The sequence below is a fragment of the Vipera berus genome, assembly GCF_964194415.1.
Source record: "Vipera berus genome assembly, chromosome: 1".
Lineage (NCBI taxonomy): Eukaryota > Metazoa > Chordata > Lepidosauria > Squamata > Viperidae > Vipera > Vipera berus.
Window position 1 is genome coordinate 114,091,962 of NC_138202.1, and position 15,837 is coordinate 114,107,798.

The following is a 15,837-nucleotide window of genomic DNA, read 5'->3' on the forward strand; positions in this document are numbered from 1 at the left end:
CTTTTTAGGACTTTTTATTTCATTTTATAGTAGTCATTAGAATAACAGTGAAGAGCTCTTCGGATGTTTGTTGCTAGATTACAACTCTCAACAGCCTTAGCCAAAATAGGCTAAGGTAAAAAAAATGCTTTGAAATGTAATCCAGCAAAATCTGAGGAAAGTTACAAATTCTCTTTTCCTACCTTATGTTATCTTCAAAAACTGTGAGCAAAATCTCTTCTAATCCAAATTAGAAGTGGCTGAAAGATAAATAAGCCAAGTTGGATCTTCCAAACAAGCAATCACAACAGATTGAGCATATAATTTCACTAATTGATATTTTGTTCTTCCCTTATCAACTCAAAATTGTCTTGACCATAATATTTCTGTAAATAGAATCATCCACATTGATTTTAGCTAAGCCTTACATCTTTTTAAATATCCATCTGTTTTTAAGAATCACCACTCAAATAATTATAGACAGAAGCACACACCTTGGTATTGGGTTTGTTTATTCCAATGAAAAATTTTAATGTACATTTGTGCTAAGTTTTAAATTGCTAGTAAAATGAAAACAAGCTGGGAAATGGAATTCCTTTCTAAACTAGGAAGTTTAAATTCAGGTAAAGGATAAAAGTAACCTGTGAATGCAAAATGCTATTGAAATACAGAAAATAAAGCAGATAATTTATGGAAATAAAGTCTTTTGTCTCAACAGTACAAAGAGCAATATTATTTCAGACAACTAAACATGTAGGAAGAGGAACACAAAAGTAGTGTTAGACTGAAAAGATCAAAGTCCTATTGCAAATACTGTATCTACATATACTTCATTGTGGACAAAATACATCTCTGTATTTCCCATATATTCCCCATATTTTATTTTGTGTGGTATTTTATTAAACATTACAATTAAAATTTTAAATGCTAATACAAACTAGGGAAAAATAAAAGAATGAACAGAAAAATAGTGCAGAAAACAGAAAAGATAAAATATAGTAAGGAAAAATATAAAGAAAAGACTTCTCTCACCACAAGCATAAACAATTTTGATATCTTTTTATTTTCTCTTAAAATGCAAATTATCTTTTTACTAGATCTCATCTCTAAACAAATCCTTAAAACTTCATAGTCCTTGATCAGCAAATATTCATTAAGCATTACCAGATAACGTTTATTTTAACTTAATCAAATAAACCAACTTTATATTTCTACCTTTTACTTTTAACAGTCTTGATTTTTGATCCCTTCAAATAATGTTTTAGAACGTGAATTTTTTTTCATCCTCACAATTCTTTTCACAAAATTCTTCAAAACATTAACAAGTCTCTTGTAAGTCCAATATAGGAAAGATATCCAGGTCACTCTTTTCATTTGTTATTTGTATATCTCCTTTAATTATTAAGAAATCAGATGGTTTTATTTTTATATCCAGCAAAGCATCTTTTTCTACATAATTTTTGTAGCCTGTTATTTTTAAATTACTTTTAGGTCATCTCAGTCTTATCCAGGAAAACTTGTTCTATTCCATAACATCTTTTAAATAAAGTCTATTTATAATGGCAGACATTCTGAAAATTAACTTTTGAGCCATTGTTCACAAGTATCCCTCAAAAAGTCCAATCTTACAATATTTTGTTCCATCCTGTACTAATAAGTCAAGTTTAAATGTCCTGCCTCTTTGTTATCTTAAGTTCCCTGTGGCATCCAATTTTTAAAATGTTATTATATTTTGTTTAAAGAATCTAAAAGGACAGCATTTCCCCCTGGGAAGGATTCTTATAATTAATTTCAAAATTTTATTTCAAATTTATCTGTACCCTTACTCCAATTTTAATTTTTCAAAATCAATGCTCTAACCACATTTTTTGCTATTTATTCAAAGTTTTTTTAAGTCCTTAAACTTAATTTAAAACTTCTTTTGCTAAGGATTGAAGGAAACTTACCCATTGCTGTAAAATCTGTTGTTCCAAGGATTCTGAAAGCAGATAGTAAGCAATTTCCAAGTGATTAAAAAAGGACCTACGCAAACCTTGTGTCCATAAAGACACTGACTGCAGTTTGGATGGAGATAGTGCTCTCTCGTCTCCCAAAGTGCTAAACTTGCTGGACACTTCATGAGGAGCAACTGTCTGGACCATGTATGGGCAATCCCAAGTCTTCTCCTTGTCTGGAGAGGAATCCAAAAGAGCTGGTCCACTTGCTGTCTCTTCATTTCACTGCAATTGTTGGTTTCCCTGTCTGTAGTTCTCCTTTCTTCCCAGGAAATCCTACGTTCACATATTTATTTAACGTACTTCCTTGCACCTACGTGCACACAGATACACACACACACACACACACACACACACACACACACACACACAAAATACATGCACACACTCATACTTTCAACAACGGCTCTTTCGTGAAGATTTCCAACCATCCTTAAGGTGTTCTGAAAAGGAATGGTATGCAACTACATTGATTGTCACATAATACATTCATAAAAATGCACACTTACATTGTTCACACATTTTTATATTATATTTCTAGACATGTATACTATACATACACATTCATATTTGCCTACAGATCCCCTCTGTATCAACCATGACATACACTTTTTAAATGTTGTGCTTGGCTCAGGGATTAACATATGTCCCTAATTCATACACTTTTTCTTCCTAAACAATTGACTAAACGCGTGTACTCTTAGTGTTCCATGTGCTATAAGCTCATTTGAAACCACCCTTTGCAAATCTGCTGGAAAGTCTTTGGAATGCACCAGAGGGTGAGACTCTTACAACACTGAGGAGAAAAAACAGTCAGAAAGACAAAGTTGTAAAAATCTTTCCCTCAGAACAAGTGCTGTAGGGCTGCCGAAGCAGAAATTAGATGGATCTGGGTGGAGGAATCTAAGCCACCAAAAGTCTTTTTCCAAGTGTTTGTATCAGAAGATCAGTCTTGATATATAGAGAAAGTAGCAAGTCCATAGACTTGTGAGAAATAAAAGAGGATGACTTAGTCTATTTCCAGATCAGAATCAGATGATAACCTCTGCTCGGCTATCTGATGAACAGCTTCATCCAGGGAGGTTACATTGATAGAGCTTAAATTGCCATCAGGATCCAGGGCCATTGGTCTGATGATTTGCTGTCTTCAAAGGAGAAAAAGAAGAAGAAATAACAGTGATGAAAAAAAGTGATTTCACCTTAAAGAAAAGTCTTACAGAAACTGCCATGAAATGTCCTCTGGCAAGTGAACATAATGAAATATTTATTCATCGATTAAGCTATGAAGCTCTTGTGTGAGAATGAGTTGTTTTGTTAAAATTGAAACAAAATATTACTCCTAGCAAAAATAATCCTAAAATTTCCAGAGATTGATTCACAACTTGGACTCATTTTGCTAACAGACATTTTTTGAAGAAGGTATAAAACTTCAAGCAGACACTTTGAAATGTCATTGCTATTTGTTTTATATGAAAAACTCTTTTCAGTGATTTGTAATTCAATTTTGCCCCAGATGCCTTTTTTAGCTCAGTTTTTTAAAACTTTTATTTGGAAATTCATACTGGATTTAGAACCTATATATGGCAAACTTATCACAGTGTCAAACGACCCACCAACAGTACCAGTGAAGCTCCTTTTAAATTACCAAAGAAACATGACTAAGTCTCCTGAATCTCAATTCTGTGAAGGTTTTAGAAAGCAAGCTCATTGAGTAAAAGGCCAGCTTATTAACAAGCTGTTTTCCAAATTTTTGAACAGTTCATACATGAATGTTCCTCAGGGGATAGTACTAAATAATATAAAATGCAAATTTCCTAATATTCTTCAGGTAACCACTCTGTTTATTTTAAGAGTGCCATTAGAATGTTTAAAGTAATAAAATTATGCCTTCCTCATATGGCTCAATCAGCATTTTAATGCTCATAGAATCTGAATAAAATTTTGAAGCCAAAACAAATTAATATGTATAATTAAACTGGTATGTCAAGTCATATCCCCCTGCAAAACATATTAGCCATTTACTATGATGTGTGAACTCAGCCTAAGAACATGATTTTGGGAGGGGACTTCCGGTTTTGCATTGTAGCGACACAGCTGAGGGATTGCAGGGCTTCGCACCCCATGGCTGGTTTCGTCCTGCCAGGGGACCCTAAATGGGTCTAAAGTTGCCCCCGAGAGGCAACGAAGGAGGGGCCCCCCGTTGCTCACGGAAAGACAGCAGTCAATCTGTTTGATCCAGGGGAAGCCCTCCAAACTGACAGGAGAAAGGCTAGCTGCACTCCGGTGACCAGCCCAAGCTACCAGCAGCTAACTAAACCACTAACTAGAACAGACTGTGAACAATGTGTTTGGAACTGGGTGAGAATATCGAACTTTTCTCTTCTACTTTGCAACTGACTTCCTGGAAAAAATCCCCCAAAAGCAAAAATCCTCCAAAAGTGAGAAGGAAGGGGATCAGCCCCACCCTTCTATACATGGAAGTAGCAATTTAATTTTTATGGGGGACAGAAATACATTGAAATTGAATTAATATAAAGCTATAGTTTGGATAAACCTGAAAACTATGGAAATTGTTAAGATTTCATATTTGAAAGAGTATTGACAAAATTACAAGAAAATAACTTTTAAAAGTTGGAAAATGAAGAGTTACTAACATCTAGTGGCGGATCAGAGTATAGAACTATAGCTGCCTTGGCTCAGAAACTGGCAAGACACCCAGAAATAGAGAACAACTTGTCTCTTTGATCCTGATTCTTAGCTAATAAAGAACAGCTGGGAATAGAGGAAAAAAATACATTGGGCTATTTACTACAGAGTGACAACAATTATTATAAAAACTGCTGACCTTCTGGGATTATATACACTTACTGAGTTGTGATTTTTTAAGCACAAGAATTGTTTTCAGAGAAAAAAAACAACTTTTGGCTACTCTTCTGGGGGGGAAGCTACTGGACTGTTCTTAGGTGGTTGAACATTCTGAACTGCAATTTTGGCTGATTGATAATTGTAGGACCCCTGAGTAGAAGAAATGTTATAAAATATCGCTTTCAGTGGTGGATTGACAATTGGAAACATATTGGATTATAAAAACCATACATAAAGATATGAACTATACAAGATTTGGTTGTTAGGACCTTAAGATTGGTTGGCTTGATAACACTAGTATACAGGGATTATGGTACCTGTGAAAGATAATTTGGAAGGGAGAGATAAAATGGATGTTGCATACCCAACTAAAAGTGACAGGAAACCACACCTAATAGTCTCTTCTGAAGTCCCCTGCCTAAAATATCAGAGACCTGCAGGAGTAATATTTCAAGACAAGGCAAATATCTTCCAGGAGGAATTGCATGCTATGTTGCAACTAATTCAAATGACACTTTCTGAAATCATGATGAGATTAAAAAAATTTTTGATGATATAAATGAGCACATCTTTAACTTAAACCCTCAATTTAAAAACTCTCAGAAAATGATGATAATGAACAAACAAATCAGACCACAGAATACAAACTAGAGGAAAGTGACCCAAAGATGGAAGCTACAAACAAAGAATCACTGCTTAACACAGGCAAAGAAAAATCTGCAAGATTCTGCGATAACACTGGAAATAGAAAAGGCTTTTTATCTTTCAATATTTCAAGACAAACCTGAGGGTAAGAAAGAAGATTCAATAAAATGGATTATAGAGCTGCCAGAACCACTAGCGTCTGGGAAACAAAAAATGAAAAGAGAAATTGAGGGAAAAGGAAAGTGGAAATGCTCTAACGAATATAAATGGGCAAAACTCCCCCTCAAAAGCACCCTACCTAATTTGTCTTTCTCATTCCCAACATTAATAAAAACACAGGAAGAATCCATTGGCAAGCTGAACACACTGACTTGGAAAGCTACTTGGCAAAAGAAGAAAGCTACAGTCAGATTCAAGAGATCAGATGATTTGATTTACCAGATGGAATACTATATGACTAAACACTTGTTTGAATATGGTTTTTTTAAAAAGATAAACTTTTCATATAAATGGGTCCTAAAGTAAGAGGGATGAGATTTATAAGTAGTATAGTATTTTTTTTATGAGATGGGAAATGTAAAAGTATTGGGATGGCTTATGTGAATGAAATATTTCGATACTTAAATGTAATTAATCTTGAGAAAATAATAATTGCCAAGAATGTTTTGAATACTGAGGGGAAGTTAAGCTTAAATAAGAATTCTGAAAGCAGAATCTATAGTGACTTAGTAAGACGACCTTTTGCAAACACAACTGAAATAAGCTGATTAGAAAAGATGTTATACACTGTTATTCTTATCTCTATAAACACTAGAAAAATGCTTACATTCAATTTTGTATGTATCAAAAGTACTAAGAACTGTATTTGCTCAATGTTGATAAAAGGAGAATACTATTGAAAGAAGAGAAAATCAAGGAAATGTATCACTAGCTAGTATGTTGACTATGGAATTATAGAAATTAATTATTATTAATTGTTGTTAAATATATGAACCCAGACAACACATTGTTTACTAAGCACTAAGGACTGTTATTGAAAAAAATTAATAAAATATATTTTTTAAAATATGATTTTGAGATCCTTAATGTTCTGTAGTAAGGCCAAGCCAGTGTTAGATTGCCACTGAAAGTAATAGCCCTAACATCCTTCTCTCTTGAGCTAATCAGAAAATTGCTCTGCAATTCTTTCTGATATCATTTCAGCCTTTGTCAGACACCTCTTATTCTCGCCTCTTAAAACTTCCCATTTTTTACATACAACAAGATTTTCCAGCAAGACCAAACATGTTTTAAAAACCATGGTATGGCAACTATTACGGTCAATCTATCCTGGATAATTTTACTGAAGTTTGAAGGCAGGGCACCACTTCAGCTCCTTTCAGTGCAGAGATTATAGTAATATAATTAAATGAGGAAGACTAAATCAATCTCTTCAACCATACTCTGGGCTCACCGTTTTGCTTGCAGACATTTCTTCCAATGTTAACAGAACCATCAAACTGAGTAGTAAATTAGTCCAAAGAAAATTAAATAGTTTGAAATAACTTGTCTGAATCCATTGTAATTCTGTATCTTAGAGGTTTTGATTTAACCAATTGCTCTCTTTCAGCCTGTTCTCCTACTAACAATCCATTTCTGGATAATTATGCTGTATCCTTTAGTACCTGGAGAGTTTGTCAAACATGTTCACCAGTTTCATTGCTTCAAGCTCCTTCTGTTCATCTGTCATTCCTTCCATTGGATTGGGAAGCTTTTCCTCCACACGTCCAGTAATAGGATTAATGCTAAATAGTTGAATCACATAGTAACCCAAAGAAAAGAAGGTAGAATATATGAAACATGAACAATGAATCAACAAGTCCAATTCATTTTTTTCAGGAAGGTAACGATAACCAGCTTTTCCACTTGTAAAAATCAAAAGGGCAAAGGGAATATGTGATAAAATGGTATATTCCCTTCTTGGATGTTGTTTTTTAATGGATAAGAGTAAAAAAAAGGTATGTTGAGTAGCCTAAAATATAATTCTGATATTCATGTGATTAACACAAACACATGCTACTAAAATGAAGAGGAAGAGGAACTACATAGAATATGCAAGTAATGTTGGGTTTCTCTTCCCAAAACATGTCCATTACATTATTCTTCTTTATTTAGTTTTGTCCATTAATTTTCTGTTATTATTCTTACTTCTAAAGTTACAAGGAAATTCTCAGTTTAATACATCTTACATAGAGCAGTTGCCTTTCTACACGTTACACTAAATGAATGTAAATGTACACTAAATGTGTGCAGAAAAATGTGAGGAAGGTGAAGCAGGAGGGGAACATATATTACATGTTTCCCTCCTGTTTCACCTTCCTCCAATTTTAAAATGAGATGTAATTTTTAAAAATGTCAAAATACCTAGATTACAACTTTGTGCATATCTATTGGGCTGATAACTATCACTGTCAATTAGGTCAAGAGCTGGAGGTAAAAGGAATTGTCTATCTGTGAATAACTTGGCAAGAAGTGAAAGAGACCACTGAACAAGGAAACAAATAGAAAATAAGAAACTTAAGAGAAATCAAGTAACAAAATGAGGCAGGGGAAGTCAAAAAGCAACAGGTCTTTTTAAAAAATGAGATTCCACTGAGTATCAGGAGGTATTTTTGATGGCAAGAGCTCTTAAGCAGCAAAGCGGGCTTTGTAAGACAGCTGTGATATTCATAGGGAGGCTGGTTGATTTAATGGATTCCTGCAAATGACTTCTGTGCTAAGATTCTAACATCCAAATATGACAGGGATTTATTTGCACCAGAGAAGCAGAAGCAAAGATCATATTTAAGGAAGCAAAGCATGAAATGCATCCCTACTTGGGTTTTGCTTCCTTGTATTCCTCTGTATCAGTATCTTCATCCTCAGAGTATTCTCCTTCGGTCTGTCCCCCAGCCATGAGGCCTCGGGCTGCCAGAAGACCAGCAGCATTTCCATATCCTGTGTACTTCACAAACCGTGACACTGTGGAGACACAGAAGGTCAAACTTTCTCTTATTGGTGAAGGAACAAGTGAATTGAAATGGTAGGAAATACGTCTCATCTTTATCAGACTAGCTTTTCAAGGAGGTATATTCTTGCAAACCCACAAATCACAGATGAGGAGGAAGCTGAGCTGACCAACAGGATTCCTCTCTGTTACTGATACAGCTGGATGGAAGCATGACTCATTTTTTGGATTGGAAAAACTCTTTTGATTGTCACCACTTGTTTAGAAGCATTCTTATATAGTATTATAGTGAACCTGGTAAAAAATTAATTCTATTCTTCTTAAGGCCACTTCCTTACCTTTTCCTCAAGAAGGAAAATTAGTTAGATGTCATATACTTTAGAAGGTTGCATACTGTCTGCAAGGCAAAGCATTTAAAAGAGAAATACTATCTGAAAAAAGGCATCTTTGCAAAGCTACTTTTCCTGTTGTAATGTTCAAGAAAACCAATAGTGGCTTTGCTGTGAGGAAAAGTATGATTGACAGCTACAAAGGATTCCAAGCCCGGCAGCAACGCATTTTATTCAAGTTTGTTTATCTTCCCTAATTTTAAAATTGGTCTAGTGAACGACATTTCCCTTCATTTCCATGAAATTTAATTTAATCCAATAATCTATCAGATCCCAGTTTACCTGCATTCTTAATATTCAACCGACATCCAAATAACATCTCGGTTAGAGGGATCAGCTTGTTCCTATTTACTTATTCAAACTGCAAGCATAACAACAGGCCCGAGATGAACAAGTGAGAGCATGGATAATTACCACTTTCCTTGCAGAGTACAAACAGGAACTCAGCAGCACAGTGTTTCACATCCGTGTCAATATGAGTCATGAGGCGTACAAGTTTATTTCTCAGCAGGTTTCCCACCTCAGGTCTATTTTTCACATCCCGTAATGGAGGAAGTACCTGTGAATCCATGGAAAGCCATAAGTGATGCTTAAAGCCATATTAAACTTGGTTTCATGAAGCCCTGAAAATGGCTTCAGAAAGATTAATCTCATCCTATTAAATACAGATGCCTTCTTGTTGTACTGATTTACTGATAACTTCTTCTGTTTTGGTTTTTGGGAACTCTGGGTCTGTGTACTTGTGGGTAATGTTACTTCCTTCTTTGCCTCATAGGTCCGCTAAGACTTAGTTTGGGAACCAGAGAATTCAGGGACAACTGAGGGCTGGGGAGGAGCTTCAATGGCACCATTGGTGGGTTGCTTGACACTGTGATAAGTGAGCAGTAAACGGGCGCTACTTAACCTCTGCCTTGCCAGAGTGACTTGGGTGAAGATGTACCTACCTGAAAGGGATACCAAACATTTATGTTCTAAATAAGAAACCAGCAATGTATGGTCCACATACAGCCCACAGATTCTTTTTTGCAGCTCAGTCCTCACCGTGAATTACACTGTGAAAACTCAATTACAAATCCTTGAATAATGGTGACACAAGTTTCCCCCTTTGTTTGGCAAATGATAAAATAGAATTAAGAGAAATACTCAAATGCATTTCTCCTCTTTAACCACTTGTGCTTGCTGAGTACCACATACTCCTGATCACCTGTTATAAAGATATGTTGTCTCAGTGGTAGCAACTAGTCACCACTGGCTGATTTTGGAAACCAGGGTTGGCCCTGGTGCGAACTCTAGAAAAAAGGTAGAGGAAAGCAATTGCAAATCACTTCCACAGCAATACCAAAAGAAATGCAGGGATATGATCATTCAGAACACAACACAACGTGAAAGTATTTACATTTTATATAGCAATTGCACTATCCAGAAATGCAAAAACACAAAAAATCTCCCTCAGAACTTTATTAAGAAATATCCTTTTTTAATGTTTATATTCATTTTTATTTTTCCATTTCTTCCACAAGCAAATCAACAAATATACTGCAGTACATAGATACATACACGTAAGTTTGGGTGCTGCTCGTCCATTTCCCCTTTCACTGTATCCACCCTCCTTCTCTCTCTTCCCTCTTCTCTAATTTCTTTCTCCCTTTCTCCTTTCTTTCCTACTTCCCTCTTCTTCCTCTCCTCTCCTCTTTCCCTCACCACTCCCCTCCCATTTCTCCCCACTTCTCCTCCTCTTTTCCTCCAACCTTCCTATTTCCTTCCCCCTCCTCTACTCTCTTCCCTCTCTCCTCTCCTTTCTTCCCTTCCATTCCTCTTCCAATACAATTAAGGGATAATGTCCGAGCAGCTCCTCTCCTTAGATTTTCAATATCTATATTAGGTATGATAACATTAATTTTCTATTACATCAATATTTCTATAAATCTGACCTTCTCGGTATATACTTCTATAAATTTTTATACTACCTCCGGTTATGCAATACTGTGTCGCCTGGGTCTCCCTCCTTATCTCCTCATTTTTCTTTCATCTAAATTATTGTTAGCCGTCTTTTAAACATATTCTCTTTTTCACCCACTTGTAAAATTTCCTCCAAATTTCGTAATACTCTGACTCTGTCTTATCTTTAATTATCATTGTTAATCTATTCATTTCTACACATTCCATTATTTTCCTGATCACCTCTTCTTCTGGAGGAGCTTTCAGTGCCTTCCAGTTTTGTGCAAACACAATCCTAGCTGCAGTGGTTATATGAATAATCAAATATGTGTTCTCTTTACTATATTTCTCTGGTAAAATACCCAACAGGAATATTTCTGGTCTTAGTTCTATACGTTGTTGTATCATCTTTTCTATCCATGATCTGATTATGTTCCAATAGGTTTTAGCTTATGCACACATCCACCACATATGATAGAAAGAGCCTGGTATGTGATGGCATTGCCAACATTTCATAGATCTGTCCTTAAACATTTTAGCTAGTTTTTCTGGAGACATATGCCATCTGTAGAACATCTTGTACATATTTTCTTTATACGCTGTCGCCATTGTCAGTTTATAGTTTCCCATAATTGCTGCCACCTATCTAATTCAATCGTATATCCAAAATTTCTTGACCATTTTATCATTGACTCCTTAACTTTCATTTTTTCATTTCGACCCCAAACCACCCCAGTGATGCCCTCAACGTGATGTCCCGTTGCCTGGAGGCGGTTCGGGTCTGGATGGGGAGGAACAGACTTCAACTCAACCCCGACAAGACTGAGTGGCTTTGCATACCTGCATCCCGGGTTATTCAGGATATTCCATCTCTCTCTATGGGGGGTGAACTATTACCCCCCGTAGATAGGGCTCGCAACTTGGGAGTCCTCCTAGATTCATGGCTCACTCTGGAACACCACATAGTGGCTGTGACTAGGGGGGGCCTTCGGCCAGGTTCGCCTGGTGCGCCAGCTGCGGCCCTATCTAGACCGGGATGACTTATGTACGGTCACTCACGCGCTCGTGACCTCTCATCTAGACTACTGCAACCCTCTCTACATGGGGCTGCCCTTGAGGACCACTCGGAGGCTCCAACTGGTACAGAATGCAGCCGCGAGAGTTGTGTTGGGAGTCTCCCGATACTCCCATGTTACACCTCTGCTCCGTGAGCTGCATTGGTTGCCAGTTGTCTTCCGGGTGAGATTCAAGGTACTAGTAATGGTGTTTAAGGTCCTACATGGCATGGGTCCGGAGTACCTTAGGGAACACCTGCTGCCGGCATCAACTTCCCTTCGCCCTGTGCGTTCCCACAGAGAGGGCCTCCTCAGGGTGCCACCGATCAGAGAATGTCGATTGGTGGCCCCCAGGGGGAGGTCCTTCTCTGTGGGCGCCCTGGAGCTATGGAATCAGTTACCGGTTGAGCTCCGGACGGCGCCTGATCTTCGCTCCTTCCGTCGCGATCTAAAGACATTCTTATTTGAACAAGCCGGCCTGGCCTGATGGGGGATGGGCGGGGTTTTTTATTGTTATTTTATTATTTGTATTTACTGTTTTTAGTGGGCATATATTTAATCCTTTTTAACTTTTGTATCTCTGTATTTTTTATGCTTGCCCTGTTCACCGCCCTGAGTCCTTCGGGAGAAGGGCGGTATATAAATAAAATTATTATTATTATTATTATTATTATTATTATTATTATTATTATTATTATTATTATTATTATTATTATTATTATTATTATTATCTTGCTCCTCCTCTAATTCCCTATATAGTAAGTAGCTATACATTTTTAATCCATTTTTCTTCAGTTCCCGTATTTCATCTAACTCTGTTCTCCCCAAATTAAAACCATCTATTTTAGCATCTTTTTCATATCTAGATTGTATTTGCGTTCTCATGTACCAATCCATCTTTATTCTTTGTTCCTCTAATTATAGTTTGGTTTTCAGCTTCCCCGTATCTGTTAGTAGGTCTTTATATCTTATAATGTTTCCCATGTTAAACATATTGGGGTGCATTAACACTTCCATAGTTGAGAGCCAATCTGGAATCCTCAAGTAATGCTTCCTCTTTATTTTCTCCCAAACCATCAATAAAGAATTCCTGATATGATTTCTCTGGAAATAGCTGTGTATTCTATTTTTCCCATACATATGAACGCATGCCATCCCAACTGTAATTCATGTCCCTCTAATGTCAATAATCTAGTATTCCTCAGTAAAATCCATTCTCTCATCCATGACATTGCTGCAACCTGGTAATATAATTCCCAATTAGGTAAGCTAAACCCACCTCTGAGTCTTGCATCCTGTAACATTTTTAAATTAATCCTTGCCTTTTTCCCCCGCCAAATATATTTTATTTAGCCCCTCAAAATATTTCTTTTCCAATCTTATTGGTATTGTTGATAACAAAAACAACAATCGTGGTAATATATATTAAGAAATATCCTGATATCCACGGATTGCATACCAATAGCACTGGAAAGACAGTTTCTTACTATCAATGCTGTACATTGTCTTTTAAGTACATTTTGCCTCATACTGTAACTGGCTCAGCAAATTTTATTTTATGTGTCCTGCTTGATTAAAATGGTACCTTTGTTTTAAGGAATTTCCTTGTCTGTCGATGGACTCGGGCACTTTCAGTCAGCAAATTCAACACTGGAGTAAGACTCTCCTTGAGTTTGTGACCCTGTGAAAGAGGAGTAAAAAGAAAGAGATTTAATCAACTCTTCATTAGGTTTTCTATGCATGAAAATGGTTTGGAGGTATGGATATTTTTTTTGAGTGAAAATCAACCATGTTAGTTAAAATTGCAGAGTAACTGCAGGTCAACAAGAGACTACATCACAGACCAGAGCAATTCTCAAGACAAAAAAAACACTTTTTTTATGAAAGCCATCTACATAAACTTCATTTCTACATAAAATTTCCTCCCCAATTTTCCTTCAGCAGCTGCTGCTACATATTTCATGTCCTGACATATTCACGTCCTGACACATTCAATGTTTTTTATATAATAAATGCCCTAGCACGTATATCTAGTCAAGGTTTGATTCCAAAAAACCTCTGCAGGATCAAACCTAGTTAGTAATTAGAAAGAAAATTATCAAGACATCCCATAGTTATAGTCTAGATCAGCGCATTTTTTTTTAACAAATTCACAGAAAAAGACAACTACAAATCACCTTTGTATTATTGCCAAAAGCCCCAATACATTTGTGCAGTCACTAAGAAGTCAGATTGACTTGAGGGAGTCTTTTCTTTTCTTTTTTACATAATGAATAATCCTGGCATTAATGCATGCAAAACACAATATTCTTCTGCATGAATGTCTAACTGGATGAGAATTGCTTTGTGTACAGATAGTCTTTGACTTCTCACCAGTCCCTTAGTGATTATTCAAATTTATAATGGATTCCCCCCCCCACAAAAAAAAGTTACTTATGCTCTGGTTCCAAAGTTCATCAATGCTTGATGACTTTATTTCAAGATTTGGGGTTCATGAAAAGGAGCTTTCTAATCTCTATTTTTCACTGGCACCATAAAATAGTTGCAAAAACATGGCAAAGGAAATCTCTTCAGTGGTATGTGCTCAGTTGTGCCCATATCCTACAAGTACTTCACTGCCTTCTTCATCCTAAAGTTTCTCTTTCATTTATGGAAGATGGAGAATGCAGAAGCCTGTGTTTTGACTTCGTTGTGATTTCTAGCTCATCCTTATGAACTCTATGGATATTAGCTTCGATGAGTGTTTTCAGGTATGTTTGCAAGTATGCCAGGATTTCTACAGTACTATGCCTACTTGGGAAGTAATGGCACCCTGCTGAAGGATGTTTACCTCGGCTATCTCCTTAGCTACTTAATGTCTACTTTGGCTGAATACTGTTTGCCATTTTTGTCACAGGACTGGAAAGACATACTGTATACTGTACACTATTAAACTAGTTTGGAAGAGTATAAACATATGCCTTGTTAAAGTCTTATTTTGGCTATGGAGAAAATAGGACAATGGGGCTATGACGACAATTAAACAGCAACATAGAGAAAATGAGAAAGCAAATCAATGGTAATGTTTCCTATTCCAAAAATTAAATCTGCCTCTCACAAGCTAGTAAGATGTTGTATCAACCAAACAACCAATGGGGCAATGCATTTCTGGAATATTCTCTATTCAACTGCTCACGTCAGATAATAACCAATAATTTATGTTGTTGCTACCTCTTTACTGCCAGGCAAATTGCTATTACATAAGTTTTCTTAGGGAGTGATAAATAATTGAAATTTCTATCTTTGTGTGGTAGGGTAAATGTCATATATTTAAGCACAGGATGGACTTCAAATAAATCCTAATCAAACATGGGTATCAAAGTTGCTTGGGACAAGCAAGGAAGTTGTGAAAATGTTTTGCTTTACCCACCCTATCAAGACGTCGATCAAGGAAACTCAGGAGAACATTGACAGCATCCATATTGACTCCCATGTATTCAAGGGAGCCTCGGTGGACCTTGGGAGTCAGCAAAACATCTAAACACCTGAGAGGCAAATTGCCCAAAAGATTGATTGTATGGCTGAAGGGAGGATAAAAGGCAAAACAGGAAGAAGTTAGCAACCAATATAAATAAGACTGTTTCATTCTGAAAACCCGAGTACTTTCCAGGTTTTAGCAACAGGAGAACAAATTTCAAATTTTGCCGTGTCTAACAACAGCAAACCCTTCCTTTTTAGTTCAAGCTTCCATCACCTTCTCCTCCATCTGCTGTTATATAGCCATTTTTACAGTAGAAGTCCAATAAAAGTCACAAATTTGCCAGATCTTGTTCATAATGTGCAATGTACCCACTTAGTATTATTTATTAAATGTACAGTATATGTGTCTCTCCTTATACAACAATTAACATGATTTACAATAGTTCAAAACACAAATGATATAATACAAGAGTAATACCAATTATAAATAAATTCAAGGCAAAATTACAATTCACATCAGTGAAATC

General features: G+C 36.3%; 1 protein-coding gene across 2 annotated transcripts in view; it reads right to left on the reverse strand.

Moving 5' to 3' along the window:
- Positions 1-26: 26 nt before the first annotated feature.
- The window catches only part of RIC8A (RIC8 guanine nucleotide exchange factor A), a 39,377-nt gene continuing 23,566 nt past the window's right edge, over positions 27-15,837 (reverse strand). For both annotated transcript variants that reach the window (XM_081313324.1, XM_081313325.1), the window contains 6 exons: positions 15,261-15,411; positions 13,437-13,532; positions 9,273-9,417; positions 8,339-8,483; positions 7,148-7,267; positions 27-3,118 (listed from right to left, as the gene is read on the reverse strand). In XM_081313324.1, coding sequence (XP_081169450.1) covers positions 2,983-3,118; positions 7,148-7,267; positions 8,339-8,483; positions 9,273-9,417; positions 13,437-13,532; positions 15,261-15,411 — 793 coding nt within the window. In that variant the 3' untranslated portion in view covers positions 27-2,982. The remainder of the gene's footprint in view (positions 3,119-7,147; positions 7,268-8,338; positions 8,484-9,272; positions 9,418-13,436; positions 13,533-15,260; positions 15,412-15,837) is intronic.